The 16,944-nt window shown below is 33.9% G+C and overlaps 1 protein-coding gene across 1 annotated transcript; it reads right to left on the bottom strand.

The window, feature by feature from the left end:
- Window positions 1–1,627: 1,627 nt before the first annotated feature.
- On the bottom strand, window positions 1,628–7,420 carry LOC120079594 (uncharacterized). The gene is made up of 4 exons (XM_039033822.2): window positions 7,121–7,420; window positions 6,756–6,932; window positions 3,132–4,703; window positions 1,628–2,058 (listed from the first exon to the last, which is right to left on the bottom strand). The coding sequence occupies exons 1-4, from the start codon at window positions 7,136–7,138 to the stop codon at window positions 2,026–2,028; spliced, it is 1,800 nt and encodes a 599-aa protein (XP_038889750.1). The 5' UTR covers window positions 7,139–7,420; the 3' UTR covers window positions 1,628–2,025.
- Window positions 7,421–16,944: the final 9,524 nt, after the last annotated feature.

The raw sequence follows: 16,944 nt of genomic DNA, 5'->3' as shown, positions 1-16,944 counted from the left end.
TGAATCGATCCCTAAGCCATGAAATTATATGGGTATAATTAGAATATATGAAATTATTTAGCCAAAAAAAGAAATAGAAAGGGATGAAACCAATGAAATAAAGAAAATGTCTCGAAAAAAGTTGAAAAGTGTTCTTACAAATAATTATTTTGTCTAATTTTTAAAAACTAGAAAACAAGTTGAAAGTTTATATAAAATAAAATTTAGCTCTCGATCAATTTGTTTTTTGGACCCTTATAATTTTGTAAATAGAAATGTTCAATATCAAATATAACCCAAATATGTCATTTGCTCATAGATTCTTTCTTGGTGTTAGCATAGGTCTATCTGGTCCCACTAATATGAACATGATTGTAATTGACATGTATTTCTCTCTTGAGATCCAAGATTCAAATTTGTACATCTCTATATTTATATATTTGTTGTACTCAAAAAAGAAAATGAAAAAAAAAATTCAAATTTTCCCTTAAATTTATCATGTAAACCACATAGGTTCATGTTAGTGATGTTATTTAAATCATCAATCAATCAAAAAGCTTAAGCTAATAGGTGTCAATAAATTTAATTATACCATTACATCAACACTCTCACTTGCAAGCTTAAAATTTATAGAAAATTCAACAAGTGAGAAATAATATTAATTAAGAAGAAAATAATATTACAGGCGTTTGAACACGGTTTCCATAAGTTAAGATTTAATAATATTAATAATTTAGGTCTCATTTGATAACGGTGTTAGAATTTTCTTTCCTCAAAAAATTTTAATGTTGATTTTCACCTAGTCAAATTCTAAAATTAGGAACGAGTTTTTGAAAGTTAATTCTTTTAGTTTGAAACTTTTTCGCTTAGTTTTCTAAAAACATTTGAAAAACATGGCCAACAAATCATATAAACTTATAGTTGAATGTAGTGTTTATAATCTTTATTTTCATAAATCAAAAACAAAAAATTACATGGTTAAGAAATGCAGCCTTTTAATAATTTCCATCTTAATCAAATATTGTAATTAGAAGGAAATAATATAATAAAACAAAAAACAATACAGATAATCCAATGTGTCTTGGAAAGTGGTAATCACCTACAAAAGATCTCATTTCTTTCTTTTGAAAAATTGTCAAAAATAGCACATTTAGGTTTTCATCTTACAAAACTAGCAAGCTTTTTGAAAACTCGTAAAAATTGTTTTTCACGATCCATCTCGAACGAGATCGACTACCGAGAATTAAAAAATAGCTTTATGAGGTAAAAACTTAAATATGTTATTTCTAACAATTTCTCAAAAAAAAAAAAAGAAAAGAAATGAGATCTCGCTCCAAATGAACCGAGAAAAATTATTTTTACAAGTTTTTAAAAAAGATGTAGTTCTGTGAGGTAAAAACTTAAAGGCACGATAACAATTTCCATCTTAATCAAATATTGTAATTAGAAGGAAATAACATATTAAAACAAAAAACTATATAGAGAATCCAATGTGTCTTGGAAAGTGATAATCACCTGCAAAAGATCTCATTTCTTTCTTTTTAGTACTAAAAAGTCTCACCTTTCATCAGTCAGAGAAGCAATGTAATGTCAATGCCAAGTTGATGATGATAAAACAAACAATTCAAAAACAAAAAAGTAAGAAATATAAATTCAAAGGCATGCTTGCTTCATCAAAACATGTGTTACATTGATCATCACAAAATGACCCTACTTGCTTCATTTTACACCATCACCACATTGAAGCTAATAATAATGCTCCTGATATCTTTTGTTATTGATTTATATTTCTATAAATTAAACTAAATATTAGATACCTAATAAACTATGTAAGAAGAAGACACATGTAAAACTGCACAGGATAATTTATCATTTTTTCTTTCTTTCTCTTTCATTAAATGAAATCTAAACACCAACCTGAGGTTTTTTTTTTTTTTTTTGGAAAAGTAAATTCTGAAGAACAACTCCAAGGAGGGCTGACGTGCTTGATGCCCAATCATATCCAGGTTCTGATGGTGTTGTAAGGCCGAAAAGAAATCACCATTATTACTCCCATCTTTTTCTAGACAAAGATACGAGCTGCCGGAGAAAAAGGTAAAAAGTTAGCAATTTGAAACAAAGCACTTAAGATTTTAACCAACCAAATGATAAGAATGTAAGGACAGAAATTCAGCAAGTGCTTATGCAACTGTTCTAAAGATCATGGAAACTGCAAGCAATATGATCAATATTAGAGTCTTACTAAACTTAGGGACAGTTTTGCAATATACATTTTGTTTTCGAAATCTATCAATGATAGACCATATCGATAATAAGGGTGTATCAGTGATAGACCATATTACTAAGACGAGTCTACCAGTAATAGAGTCTACTACTAATAGATTTTGTTATATTTGCAATTCTTTAAAAATGTTGTTATACATTTAATTATTATCCCTAAAAGTGTTATCTAATGCAATTACCCTTAAATTATAGTGGAAAAGGAAATTCTCCTGTACAAGTCGCTTCAAACCTTCACATTGAGGTTTTCTGGTTGAATGTTAAAAAACTTAACTCTGAAGGGGTGTTTTTGGTAAGGGTGTGGGATCCATTGGTTTAGCTTTTGTACTCAAATTTATATTTGGTCAGTGAACTTTTATATTCCAATCTCCTACTTTGGTAGTTAGTCCCACTGCTTGTCTTGAATTAGTACATAGGTATGTATAACCTGCTTCTCAAGCTATATACTGCCCAAAAATACAAACCTACAGCTAAACAAACTTCTAAAACTCAGTCTTTGCACAATCTAAAATCAATTGTAGAAACTCAGACTTCCCAATCCCATGAACCAACTGCCTCCTAAAAACAGTTCGAAGTCAAGTGATTGCTTTTCCTTTTCCTGGTTGAATTTTATAGGTGAGCGACAGAATGATTAACAATGCTTAGCCCAAAACCTGTATTCGGCTAATGCAAGGAGAAAATATTGAACTCAAGTAAGGAGTCAGGCATCGTCGGTTCCTAAAAGAACACTAAAGGAGTTCTCACCATGTAAACCTCAAAATATTGCAGGCTAGAGCAACTACGGGTTTTGTTCCCCATTCTAGATAAAGTCTCAACATTTTTATATCAGTTCATCATACGTTCAAAATTGCTAAGGAGAATGTGTAACCAACCTGACGAGCAACCTGAGACAGCAGTCGACTCTCCCTTGTTGATTCTCTGATCAAGTTAGACCTCTCAAACTCGGGCTCAAAATTTAGTTTCTCACCCAACCTCCTTTTTGCATTACTCTTTCCGGGAGAAATATTTTCATCAGAAATGCCTATGGCTTCCCTCTTGCGTTTGCTCTGTCTTGTACATCTGAGAAACATTTTCTTGTCTACTTGGCAAGGAGAATAATTTGTAACTTCACATATTGGCTCGCATTTTGTATTAGGATTCATTTCAGAGTTCAACCTAGAACTTGGAAAAATCAAATTCATTATTTCATCACTTTCCTGTTTCACTGACAATGCCATCAAATCTTTCTTACTGTTTGCTGCATTCTCGAGGACTCTGGATTTATTGACCTTAACACTGGCAGTAACACTAGGGGGCACTGATGTAGAATCAACATAACTTCCTGTTGATGTGAGTCCTGGATCCAAGCAGGTTAATTTCTTCATCTTCCTCTGATGCTTAGGTATGTTGGAATGATCTTCACTAGACTTCCTATTATCATTTACTAGATTAATGGAAGTCCTACATGGAGACAGGACAAAAGACTTATCACACGGATTGATAGGCTGATCAGGCGACTGACCATTTAAATTCCCTCTTTTCATGTTTCCTTTTGGCTGCCCTCCATTAGAATTTCCACTTGCATCTTTGTAATTGTCAATTTTATGCTCCTCCGGCAAACGAGAATTTTGTGTCACATTCCCACTATCAGCCATCAGAGATGGTCGATATTCACTTTTATCAAATCTCACGTTACCATCTTTCAAATGTGGCCTGCAAAGGGAAATGATGCATGATGGATGATGAGGTTTCGTGAGTTGATTACCTTGCAACCTGCAAGAGCCTGTTTTACATTTTCCAAATCGAGACGTCCTTCTTAATGTATGGAGCTTTACGGATCTCTTTAACACAGCACCATGTACATTCTTTCGTATATCTGTCTTTCCAGTTCTGGTAGAGAGGCCTCTTTCCTCCTTGTCCCTCCTTCTTACTAAAGTTTCCTTTCCCTCAAGGACTTGGCTATCTTTTACATCAATACCTAGAGGTAAACTATAATCCGGGAAATTCCTTTCTAGTGAACGAATTCTCTGGGTGCATCTCTTACTAAATAACCTATGCTCCTTGATTCTCACTACCGTGGAGGTAGAGTCAGAATCATGAGAATGGACAATGTCCACTTGAGAAACAGATGAGTGTTCGATAGACTTTGGCAAACTATTGTACATTGCATGGGCAATCTGTTCCATCTTCGTGTTCTTTAAATTAGAAGACACTGTTTGCAGTTCTGATGAGGAAGGACTGGAAGAATCCGGCTCAAGGGTAGATCGACTGGAGAAAGTAATTTTATTCAAAATCTTCCCTTCCAAAGGTTGCATTTTGTCTTTCTTCTCCTTCTCCAACTGGTTTTGTGCCTCTTTCAACTGTATTCTAAGATCTGTTATCACATTCTCTGCCTCGTGAAGTTGTGCTTCAAGCTCTTCAACTCTTTTCCTCTGGCATAATGACGTTATTTCTGCTTCATGCATCTGCAAAGAAGAATGGTATATCCATTTGGATGAAATAAGAAACAACAGTTAGAAATGGCTACTACAATAATGATCTCCAACAATAATAAATTCAGTTTATTAAAAGACTGGAAATGGCCACTATAATAGTAAACCAAGAGAGGTATGCATTGGTAGGTTATTTATGGAAGTTTGAAAGTCTCAAAGAAAGTGAAAATTCCCATTTGCTCCCTTCTTTATAGAAATCTTAATACCGCTGAAAAGTTACAAAAGTAGTTCCTGAGTTTGGATTTATCTCCTTCTATTGTTTTAAGGAGGCTGAGACACTCGATCATATTTTTCTCCCTTGCCCCTTTGTTCAAAAGGTTTGGTGCTACTCCGGTGTGGCCATATTTCAAAAAAGGTGGATCTCTGGCTTGTGTCGAGTGTAGGAGGAAAGTTGTTTGAAGGCAAAACTAAAATTTTATGAAATTGCGCGGTGAGAGCTACTTTATTCTATTTGGAAAGAGAGAAATCACAAAACTCTTGCAGCATAAATCAGAGAGATTAAACCTATCTATAACGGAAAGGTAACCAATATGAGTGGGCTTTGTTACTGAACGACTTTAACAAACTAATACAAGTGGATTATGTAATATTTTTAAAGATAGAATCACCTCAATGAATTCCTTTTGGAGCGGTGTTCAAACAGCAAGAAATGTTTTTGTAGTAACAGCCTCGTCATGATGGGAAGAATTTGATTATGTAGCTTTCTTTTGGGTGGGAGGGAATCCTATCTACTCCCCCGACCCCAGGTTTTCTTATTTTCATTATCGTTATTATTTTATTTTTATTCTTTTTGTCCGAGATACATAGTACGTTTCTTATCAAAAACAATTTTAAAAAACAAAATATAAGACTCAGTAACTCAGTTTCACAGAGTTCTTCGCTTGAGGAAAGAGCAAACTCCATTTGTCAACCAACATCAAACTCCACCGAATCTCATATTTATGAACCATGAATTGTTTCAACATCTTGTTAAATACAGAATTTGGCAAAGTAAACAAATGATAACTGCACTTCTATGAAATTAGTTTAACATTTCAAGTAAACTAATGCAAATTATTTAAGTCATATCTCAGTGGCGGAATGTCTCAGACTATTAACCCAAAATTGATTACTTTAGGTAACCACATTTACAATTGGGGAAGAGCCTTGAATCATATGTAGAAGTTAGAACTCCAACCATTTGCAAGATACTACAATCAAGCAATCATGAAATTTCAGATCACCTTCAACAAAGGGTTTGTTCTTTGCTGAATGTAGTGAGGTACCAATAATTCCAAAGGTAGGAAATTTAAATACGAGAAGGATAATGCAAAAGTATCCAATTACGTCTGCTTTCAGATGCCATTAACTTCAAGTACTCATATCCGCTGATGGTTCCAGAGAGTAGATAAAACTCAAATGTAGCTCATAAAACTTCAAACGAACTCACAAGCGACACTTAAGCATAGAGGCCATCATAAGTGAAAAAATTTATGTCTAACCAATCTAGGATATGACGAAAAATCACACAATAAATAAACATCCCACTATGGGATTCAACAAATTAGAAATATATGTAGCAAAAACATCAGTAAAATTGAATCGCCGAAGAAAATAATGAGAAATTCAAATCTAGCTAATTAAGCAAAAGTTTTGTGCATAGTTCAAATTCCATTAACATTATCATACAGTATCATCACTATTTGGATTCGAGTAAGTTGCTAGCTAATAAAGGTATTCCCTGGATACAGTTCAGTCAGGAACTTATATATATTCATAAGATTGCCTTATACATAATCAAAGCAGACAAATAACCATTGTGTAATACATGAAAGAAATGAAGATGAACATGTCATTGCATAGTAAAATTTTGCAGTACTATTACAATGTAGAAAAGCATAGCTGGCTATCAAACCATCAGAAACACAAACGATGATAGAGATCACAAATACACAGCAATGTACGCAACCATAATCAATCAATAAATTTCGAGAACGAATCAGAAAGAAGAAACGAAAGTGAAGATAACATTAAAAGAAAAATTACCTTAGAATCGATCATGTTCTTCAAGCGAAGGAGCATCCTGAGCGCCTCATCGTTGACAGAACAAAGATTCTGCTGAAGACAAAGCGCTTTACGCTCGGATACCATTACTCGAGCCGCTGCCTCCTTCACCGTGTTCAAAATTATATCAGCATAAGCCTTCTTGAGAGCCATCATTTTCTGAAAACAGTCAAAGAGAATCAAATAACCAAAACCGCAATGTTTTCCAGTAGATTCCGACACTTCCAAAGCTCCAAAATCAGGAATTAGAAACAGACAAAAAGAAATCGAATCAGTGAGAAGTAGCGTTAAATGTTTGTAACGGATAAACAAAGATAATCAGATGGAAACGAGAATGCGGAACTGACCTGGTGTTCGTCCTCCATGGCTGAATAAAACAAAAACTTCGAGCTCAGATTAAGCAGAAGAAGAAGAAGAAGAAGAACTGAAAGATCAACTCAAAACTTCAGCATCGAACTCGAATCTGTTCTCATTGCCATGAAATTGCTTTGGCTGTTCAAGATTGAATTTGCTTAGATTTGGGTGCGTTCTTGAGCAGGTGGGGATGGTAGTTTGGGGAGCATTTCGGCGGGGGAGCGGTTTCTGTTAAGATGAAGGAGGGCTTGAAAACGACAGCGTTTTGGGGAAATCATCCACGTGAGCCATTCAGATTTTTGTTTTCAAAGGCGCGCAAGAAAGAAGGAATTTTGAGTGCGGGGCCCATGTGGAAAATAATTTTTTAAATCTGAAATGTACTTTCGGCATTTTATTTTATTTTATTTTTCATTTTTCATTTTTAGAGCGCGGTTTCTCTCAACGCTCTATTTTTCCAATTTCAAATTTTGAAAACAAGGTCGTTAAACGTAGGCCCATTTTAACATCATCAACGGTGGATTGAAACTTTTAGAACCAAGTTTATTGTTTTATTTTTTCTTTTTTCTTTTTTATGAAGGACAAACTTTTATATTTTCTTTTGATCTTATTTCGTTTGGATTTTTAGATATTTATTTTGACTTTATTCTTACTATTGGAAAAAAACCTTGACTTCTACTAGAGGAATAAACAAATAAATAAATAAATAACAAAGAAGTTAAAAGAAAATAATAATAATAATAATAATAAAAGAAAATACAAGAATTTATATGAAAAACTTCAAACTCAAGGAAATTCATCGCCCACGGGAAAGAAATCCATTATGTAAAATTTTGTTACAATCACATAGGATAATTCTCTTTCAACCTCAATTATAATAGCACTATCTCAAAGTTTTTGACTACTCACACTTTTTTTCTTATTCTCAAACTATAGAATACAAAGGAAATTTAATTAGAGTTAGCGTATTAAGCTTAAACATTTTTCATTGGGACGACTTGAAACTAGAGGCATAAGTTTATAGCGGTAGGAGTCCATCACTTTCTTCAATTTTTTTAATCTGGGGCAAACTGCACTTTAAATATTTTACCAAAAACTCACAGATTCTACTTTGACAAGATATTTGAAAAATGCACAGCTATTGTTACATTCATTGTCTTCATATTTTCGTCACATACCAATAAACCTTGCTATTTGATGACACTGTCATAATCCAGACCCCTTCGAGAACTTGCTCTATTTTCCTATTTTTCATATGCCCACTTTCTATATTCACTCTTGTACCCCAATTACAATTACACTCTCTCAAACCTTTTGATTTCTCACACCTTTTGTCCCACTATCAAATTAGAGAATATAAAAAAAAAAAAATTAAAGTTAGCACATTAAAAACTTAAAGTGTTTTTAATTGGAATGACTTAAAACTAGAGATATTGACTCCTTTTATAGTGGTAGAAACCATCACTTTCTTCGACTTTTTCGATGTGGGACAAATTGCACTTCTAATATTTTGCCAAAAACTCAACCCTAACATCTATTAAAAATTTTAAACAAATGCATTTCTAATTTCTAAAGATTTAAAAAACCTTTTATAATTTTCAAATTTTCTGGTTTATTTTTTCTTTAAACAAAATTCTGGTTTAGGTTTATTTTTTCTTTAAACAAAATTCTGGTTTATTTTACTTTGGTCATTAAAATTTTAATTAGAGTAAGCATAACTAAATTACCATAAAATTTGTACCATCAATCAAAAAGCATGGGATTCATATCCTCATACGTTAAGCTAAGAAAAATCATAAATTTTTAAATATTTTATTTTAATCCTTAAACTATATATAAATATACACACTACAAACGTAAATACTAACTCAAATTTCCTAAATATTTTTTTAGTAAGACGTAGGTTGTGGCTTAAAAGTTCAAGCCCCAATTGGCATTTTACCCTATTGAGACCTTCATTGGCCGAATCAGACCCTCTTACCACAATTACTCATATTTTGACAAGTGCAATCTTCATAACCATACTCGTTCTTTCTTAAAACATTGATAAATAATTTTTTCAAAGAAAATTGGTTTTTGCAGTATGAAGTTATGTATATTTGGTTTTTGAAGTTTTTAAAAAAATAACTTCTTGTTAGTATAAACAGCTGACGTGCACTATTGAACAGGTGAGTAGTCTTGCCGAAGTTGACCTACAGTGAACCTTGGACCATGTTGTGCTCAGCCTACCACTAATGCTTAAGTCATTGGGAGAAGTTGAATGGTGATTGAAACTCAACATGAGAAGTTCCTTGAGCGAAAGCGGATCATCCAAATTCTATTGTGATTGAACGTATATATTTATAGTCATACAAGAAGATTATGCAATCAAAGTAAATTGCAGCATGCTTTTAAAAAAAATACAAAGGTTGAGAGATTATACCTTTGAAGAACTGTTCTTCAAGTAATCCCTCGATCCAACTTGTTCACAAACGCTTCGAACAAGCCACGAACACTCCTCTCGAACAAGCAATAAATAACAACTCAATCCTCGAACCAATAGGGACACTACCACTCGGATTCCTCGGTATGCTCAAGATAAGAACCTAAGAGTGGTGGGCTTTGACTATTTTGGTTAAGAGGATATTTGTGAGTTTGAAGGAGGAAGACGATCGAAGAAGCACTATTGCATAGGAACTTCTGGATCATTTAGGCTATCACATAGCAAAAACTTCCAATCTTGTAGACTATCGCATAGATAAGTCTTCCTATCACATAAACAACAAGAGTATATCGTATATGCTCTGTTTTTGTCATGTAGACTATCGTATGGTCGCTCTTTGTGTTCTTGTTGTAAATTGTTTTCTTGGAAAACTTCTCTCTCAAATGAAAAACTCTTTTCATTTTATTTCAAGTGCAATAAAAATTTCTATAACTGCGCACTAAGGTAGTTTTTTTTTAGAAAAAAGATTATTATTAAAAAATAATAAATAATATAAATAAATATGATAACTAACTTATCATATTATATTTATAATTTATAGTTTTAATATTGTATCACATACAATATAAACTATAGTTCTTTTTCTCTATTTTATGACATTTAATATCAATCATATTTCTATTAACTTAACAACTATTTGAATCTCATTCAAATATTTATTCCTCCAAATAATGTATCAAATACATTATATCAATTATATCATATATAATTTAATTAATTTAATTATATCATATATAATTAAATTCCCTCATATTAATTAGAACAATTCAAATTAACCCAAAAACTGATTCTCAAGTAATCCTTTTGAGCTACCAAAGGGACCTTATGGATCTATAGCTTGAGGCTCCAACGGTACGTGAATAATTAATTAAACTCTTTAATTAAATTATCCACGATCTGTTAACTGTAGGGCACTCCACTAAAGACTGCTAGTTACACTCTTTGCACTACAGATATATTTATGTGTCCATTGGATATAACCAATCAATAGTGCAATGACCCTTCACAAATTGTTCGTAAGTACAACTAGGCCAAATTACCATTTTGCCCCTATAGTTAAATCTAACTCCTTAAGTACCACTGATTTCTCTAATGAACAATAAGTCATAGTCCCACTATGATTGAGTCCTCTCTGGCTAAGAGAGGGTGTGACCACTATGTTCAAGACCCGGAATCAGCCCTTAAGGGAGCAATTTATCTACTTATCCCTGCATCGGGGAATGAGTAAATTCTGTCTTATGTAGCTGAGTTCCCAGCTCCCCAATCAGACGAATCCCAAAAATGGTAGGCTTGTTGAGTTGGCAATCTGGCCACTCTCACCCATATAAATCAAATGACCGCCTTCATGAGCAGGAATTCACAACTCACTCACGATTCAGATCATGTCGCCTATGGTCATCCTAGTGAAATGTAAGTCTCTATTATCAACAATGTTATATAAAGAGACTAATCATTTCGTGGACCGGTCTTATACAAACTCTTTGTATAGGATACCCCCGCTCACATATATCCACATGAATGATCAGGATCAAATCATTTATAGCATTTTACAACATTTGTAACACCTACAAAACGGGTCGTATCCGTAGTGTCACCAAGATAAGGCACCCAGCCTTATCCATCTACTACAGACCATTTAGATTATTATTTAAACAAGATCCACTTGTATATCTCTACATACTTGTTTAAATTTACATAAAATAACCTCGGATCTTAGTTTATTAGATTGAGTATATGCTTATAAAATAACAATTGTTTTATTAATAACAATATGTTTATACAGAGTTTACAAACTATGAGATTACAAGGAGATTTAAGACACCATTTCCAACAATCTCTCACTTGTCCTAAAGTCTAGGGAGACTAATGTACATTATAAATAAAGTACAAAATACAATAAACTAAGGCATACACTATACCCCAGTAACATCTTCCACTTGCCCTAGACAATGTGTTGCATATCCCGTAGACCCGAACTTTTTAGATGACCTTCGAACACTTTAGTCGTGAGAGCCTTTGTAAACGGATCAATAATGTTGTGCTCAGACGCGATCTTCGTGACAATCACATCATTGCGATGCACAATCTCCTGGATCAAATAATATTTTCATTCTATGTGTTGGCCTCTTCGGTGACTCCTAAGTTCCTTAGAATTTGCGACAGCGCCATTGTTATCACAATAAAATGTGATGGGTAAAGACATATTTGGAACAACTTCCAAATCAGTAAGGAACTTCTTAAACAGCCTACGAGTTTTAGGACATAAAATCCAACAGTTTGTAATATCATATTCTTGTTCAATAAAGCTGTTATTGAAAATCTTTAGTAAATTTAAATTCTATATTCATGAATCCAATAAACTAAGGTTCCGAGGCTATTAAGTTTAAGTTTGAACTTTATGTAGTAACATAAATGTGGATCAAGTTCAAATATATATAGCCAAAATGGTCTATAGTATATGAATAAGGTTGGGCGCCTTATTCTGGGGACACTATAGATGCGGCCCATTTTGTAGTTAGTACAAACGATGTGATCCTAAACCGTTCATGTGGAGACATGAAAATGGGGGCATCCTATGTAAAGAGTTTACATAAGACTGAACCATGAAATAGTCACTTTTTTACGTTCTAAATGCCATTTAATGTATAAAACTGACTATTTCGTTTATTGATGACCTAGGTAACTTAATCTTAATCCTGAGCTAACTATGAACTCCTGTTCGCTCGGAATTATCCTTAGATCTGCATAGGTGAGGGTAACTCATTATCACTGGCCCAATAAGCCTCCTATTTCAGGGGTAAGATCAGGTGGATAGTTGGGAATATAGAGTGTAAGACGAAATTTACTCCTACCCGTTATAGGGATAGTAGATAGGTTGTTCCCTTTAATACTGAATCCAGGTCTTGAACAAGGGCCGTCACCCTCTCATTGGCCCAAGAGGGGTTCGGTTTATAGGTTGGACCTTAAACCAATTGTTCATTAGAGAATCAGTGGAACTTAGGGAATAAGATGTAGTCTCGGGGATAAAACGGTTTTTATGACCCAGCCGAGATTACGAACAACCTGTGAAGGATTAGCTTACTAATCATGGTTATATCATATGGACACAAATATATCTATAGTGAGGGGAGTGCAACTACAGAACTATAGTGGAATGACCCGTGAGTTAACGAATGTTGATTAGTTCCATCTAAAGAGTTTAACCAGCTAATCTCAGATCGTTGGAGCCCATGATCTATAGGTCCATTAGGTTCCCCTACTAGCTCATATGGAATAAACTTAGAACAGTATGATAGAATAATTCGAATTGTTCAAATTAGGTGAAGAGAGAGAAACCGACAAATATATATGATATAGTGGTTGGTTTTTTAGTTTAGAGATATAGCTTTAATATTTAAATGTGATTTAAATATCAAGAATATGAATAAGTTCATATTCGGAAGCTCGGAAATAATGAAAATGGTCAAAGATGTAAAAAGTCAAAGAGTTGACTTTTGACTTTGAAAAGCCAAACTTTGACCGACCTTATATTGAAATATGATTTGAATTTCGAGAAAATGAATATGGATTCATGCTCGGGAGGTCAAAATTAGTCCACACAAAAAACATCATAAAAAGTCAAAATGTTGACTTTTCGGTCAAAGTTTGACTTTGACAAATGACTATTTTGCCCTTTGACTAAAGTTAGTAGGAAAATCCAAACTTTTGTTGGATAATTCCACTAACAAAATAGTGGGCTAGGTGTTGGCTTATAGTGGAGACATTAAGCCCACTTAGATAGTGGATTCTAGGTGTTAGGTTTTTATGAAGTTATTTCATGCAATTTTGCATGGTCCTTTTCTATAAATATGGGCTTGTCATTTTGGATTAAAAACTTTTGGACATTTTGCAAAAATTGAGTTTTTAAAAATAGCGCTGAAAAAATCCAAACCCAACCCAAATCTCACTCTATTATTTCCTTCTTCTTCTCTCTCTCGGGTTCTTCATCCATCGGGTCCCACAACCTGGTTCTGAGTCCAGAGGATAGTAGGTCAGCTCTAGTGGTTGTCCGATTCGTGTTCGAGCGGAGATAGACGAGTTTCGGGAGCTTCAAAGGTAATGTTTCTAAAAAACCCTAATTAACTAATTTAGGGTTGTATGTTTAATTTATGCAATTAGAGTAAAATTGATCCTCAATTCCGCTACACATGCCTACTTTTCCATCAACTTTGTGGTTTATGATCCCTTACGTGGTCTTCTTCCAAGAAGGTAGCGTTTTTCGATACAAACACTTTATTCTCACTTGGATCATAGAAGTACCACCTCTCCTTTCTTTAGGGTAACCTACAAATAGGCATACTTTCGAACGAGGTTCCAACTTTTTGGGATTTTCCATAAGCACGTGAGCTGGAAATCCCAAAATTCTGAAGTGGCATAAACTACCTTTGCGACCTCTCCATAACTCAAAAGGTGTTTTAGAAACATTCTTTGAGGGAACATTGTTCAAAATGTAAATTGCAGTCTCTATTGCATATCCCCAAAATGAGTCTGGAAGACGATCATAACTCATCATAGACCGAACCATGTCCAAGAGGGTTCTATTTCTCCTTTCTAATACACCATTCTACTGAGGTGTACCTGGGGCTGAGAGTTGGGATGTGATTCTGTGTTCTATCATATAGTTCTGGAATCCTAAGTTCATATACTCTCCACCACGATCACGTCGTATTGTTTTTATCTTTTTACCTAACAAGTTTTCAACTTCAATCTTATACTCCTTGAACTTTTCAAGAGATTCAGACTTATGTTGCATTAGGTATAGATACCCAAATCTAGAATAATCATCTATGAAAGAGGTGAAGTATTCATACCCACCTCGTGCTCTTACATTCATCAGACCACAAAGGTCTGAATGTATAAGCTCTAAGGTTTTCTTGGCTCTATAATCTTTTCCAATAAAAAGTCATTTGGTCATTTTGCCTTTAAGGCATGATTCACATACCAACAAAGAGTTTTCTTCTAAACCATTTAGAAGTCCACCTTTCACCAACTTCTCAATCCTATTGAGATTGATGTGACCTAACCTTAGATACCAAATATGGGCATTTTCTTTAGGAGAAACTCTTGGTCTTTTTACAGTTGTTGTTGTTTTGAACATTTTAGTATTAAGCACAACTTTTATGAATAACGGCCTTAGTACATACAAGTTATTTTTCATTGAACCAAAACCTATCTCCATTCCACTCTTAAAAATAAACACTTTATTCTCAGAGAAGGAAATGGAATAATTTTGTTCAATTAGACAAGAAACTGAAATTAAGTTCCTTTTGATATAAGAAACTACATAAACGTTATCCAATAACAGATACTGTTTCTTGTCCAAAAAGAACTTAAGCCTGCCTACAGCAACAGCTGAAACGGACTGATTAGTACCGACTCTAAGAATCAACTCTCTAGCTTCCAACTGTTTCCAGGAACTAAATCCTTGATTGGAAGAACACATGTGGTTAGTAGTCCCTGAATCAATTATCCAGGCAGAATCATCATTCTCTACTAAGCACATCTCCAAGATAAATAAATCATATTTATCATCTTTGAAGTTCTTCCTTTTCTAGAGAGTAATGGGATCAGTATCAAAACCTATATTATAAACTCCTAGTTTCATTTCAGAGGACAGTCCTCGTCGATAAACTTCATAAAAGTCAGCAACAATTGCTTTCTCTGTTAGTTCCTTAACATTCAATATGGACTGGAGATTATCTTGTGAACTGACACCATTGGTTTCATTGTCATCAATCCCATCTTGCTTAAAAAGTGAGAACTTACGTTCAAACAATCCTTGCAACGATTCCATGATCTCATGTGCAATGACCATGTTCTCAAACCTTTTGGCCAATGCATCAGGTATGCTTGCCAAAATGTGAAGTTGGGCCTTCAAATTAGCCTTTATCCACACCTCATATGCGTTACGAACATTTTGTGATGCATCGGGGTTGGGACTTGAGGACAATCCTCAAACATGACAATTTCGAGGTCGTTTACCACGAAAAATATTTTAATAGATTCTTTCCAAGTCATATAATTAAAACCGGTCAAAGCAGAAAAGGCAACTAACGAAAAATCATTGTTTGACATTTTGCCGAAAAAAGAAATATATTGATCTACGTTAGATTTTAGCATAACTCTTTTAAAATAAATCCAATCAGGTTTAGCAAAATCTAAATGAACCCCATATTAACATCTAGTTTTGCAATTACGCTTCAGTGATTTAGGACAAAAGCCACCGAAGGGTAATCAATTTCTCCCTTCACTGAATTGGGACACTCTCAACTAATCATTACACCAGAATAACTCTTATTCCTTTTTTATTTGGTCAAGAAATCATTAACTTGCTTAACAATTTCCTGTAAGTGTGACCCTTCATTTTAGATCCTAAAGTTTCGCCTCAATTAGCCAACCGAAGGGAAAAATCGATTGGGGCAAAAACTAAAGCGACCCATCCATTTCTGGAGTTCACCTTGATATTGACCAACTGCACAAACCATCCAAAGGGGGACGCTCCCAGGGCGCCTCGAGGCCGTGCAAGAAGGTCTCACAGTGAAAACCAATGAAAGGGACCGCAGGACATGTTGACTCACATCATTCTCCCACTTACTATAAATACTCTCTCCATTCACCTTGATATTTATCCATGCAAATACCATCTGAAGAAGGATGCTCCCAGGGCGCCACGAGGCCAAGCATGAATCTCACAGTGTGAATATTAAGGGAGAAACGTGAGTGGAAAATGACGTATCATATATATCTTTTCCTCCCACTGAGTATTTTAACAACCTAGTGTTTAATTTACTTATGAAAAATATGGCTAATTATTTTTACTAAGTGATTGTTTAAGTTTTCCCAAAAGTAACACTTACTTTGGAAAGTTAAACAATTTTGATTAACATTTATTAAACACTTTAAAAAATATTAATCAACAATTGCATGTTTATAGCAAATCTATCTAATTCACCTTTCCAAGTAGGTTCCCAGGTAGAGGTGTTCTATTTTCATCAGCTTAAATATCCCAGCCTAGCCAGAACCCACCTTAGATAAAAGATCCCTTATAGATAGATTTGGTACAAATCTAATCTTTTATTGAAATCAATTTAATCCTATTAAACCGATTTAAAAGATTAATCTAATTTCTAATCTCATTAGAAATTTGTGAGCTTAGGTCTATCTCAATCATATTTTAAAACTATTTTAAAAAATGATTTTACCTAAGTTTGCATGCAACTCTTGGTTATTGATTTTAATTCTAATTTCATTAATTATAACTCTTATAAAGAATGAAACAATTAAAACCATTCACATTGC

Source organism: Benincasa hispida, chromosome 6 (assembly GCF_027475165.1).
Source record: "Benincasa hispida cultivar pf3 chromosome 6, pf3_genome.v1.1, whole genome shotgun sequence".
In the NCBI taxonomy this organism is placed as follows: Eukaryota; Viridiplantae; Streptophyta; class Magnoliopsida; order Cucurbitales; family Cucurbitaceae; genus Benincasa; species Benincasa hispida.
The sequence above is the reverse complement of the archived record's forward strand: the minus strand, read 5'-3'. Positions and strand labels throughout refer to the sequence as shown.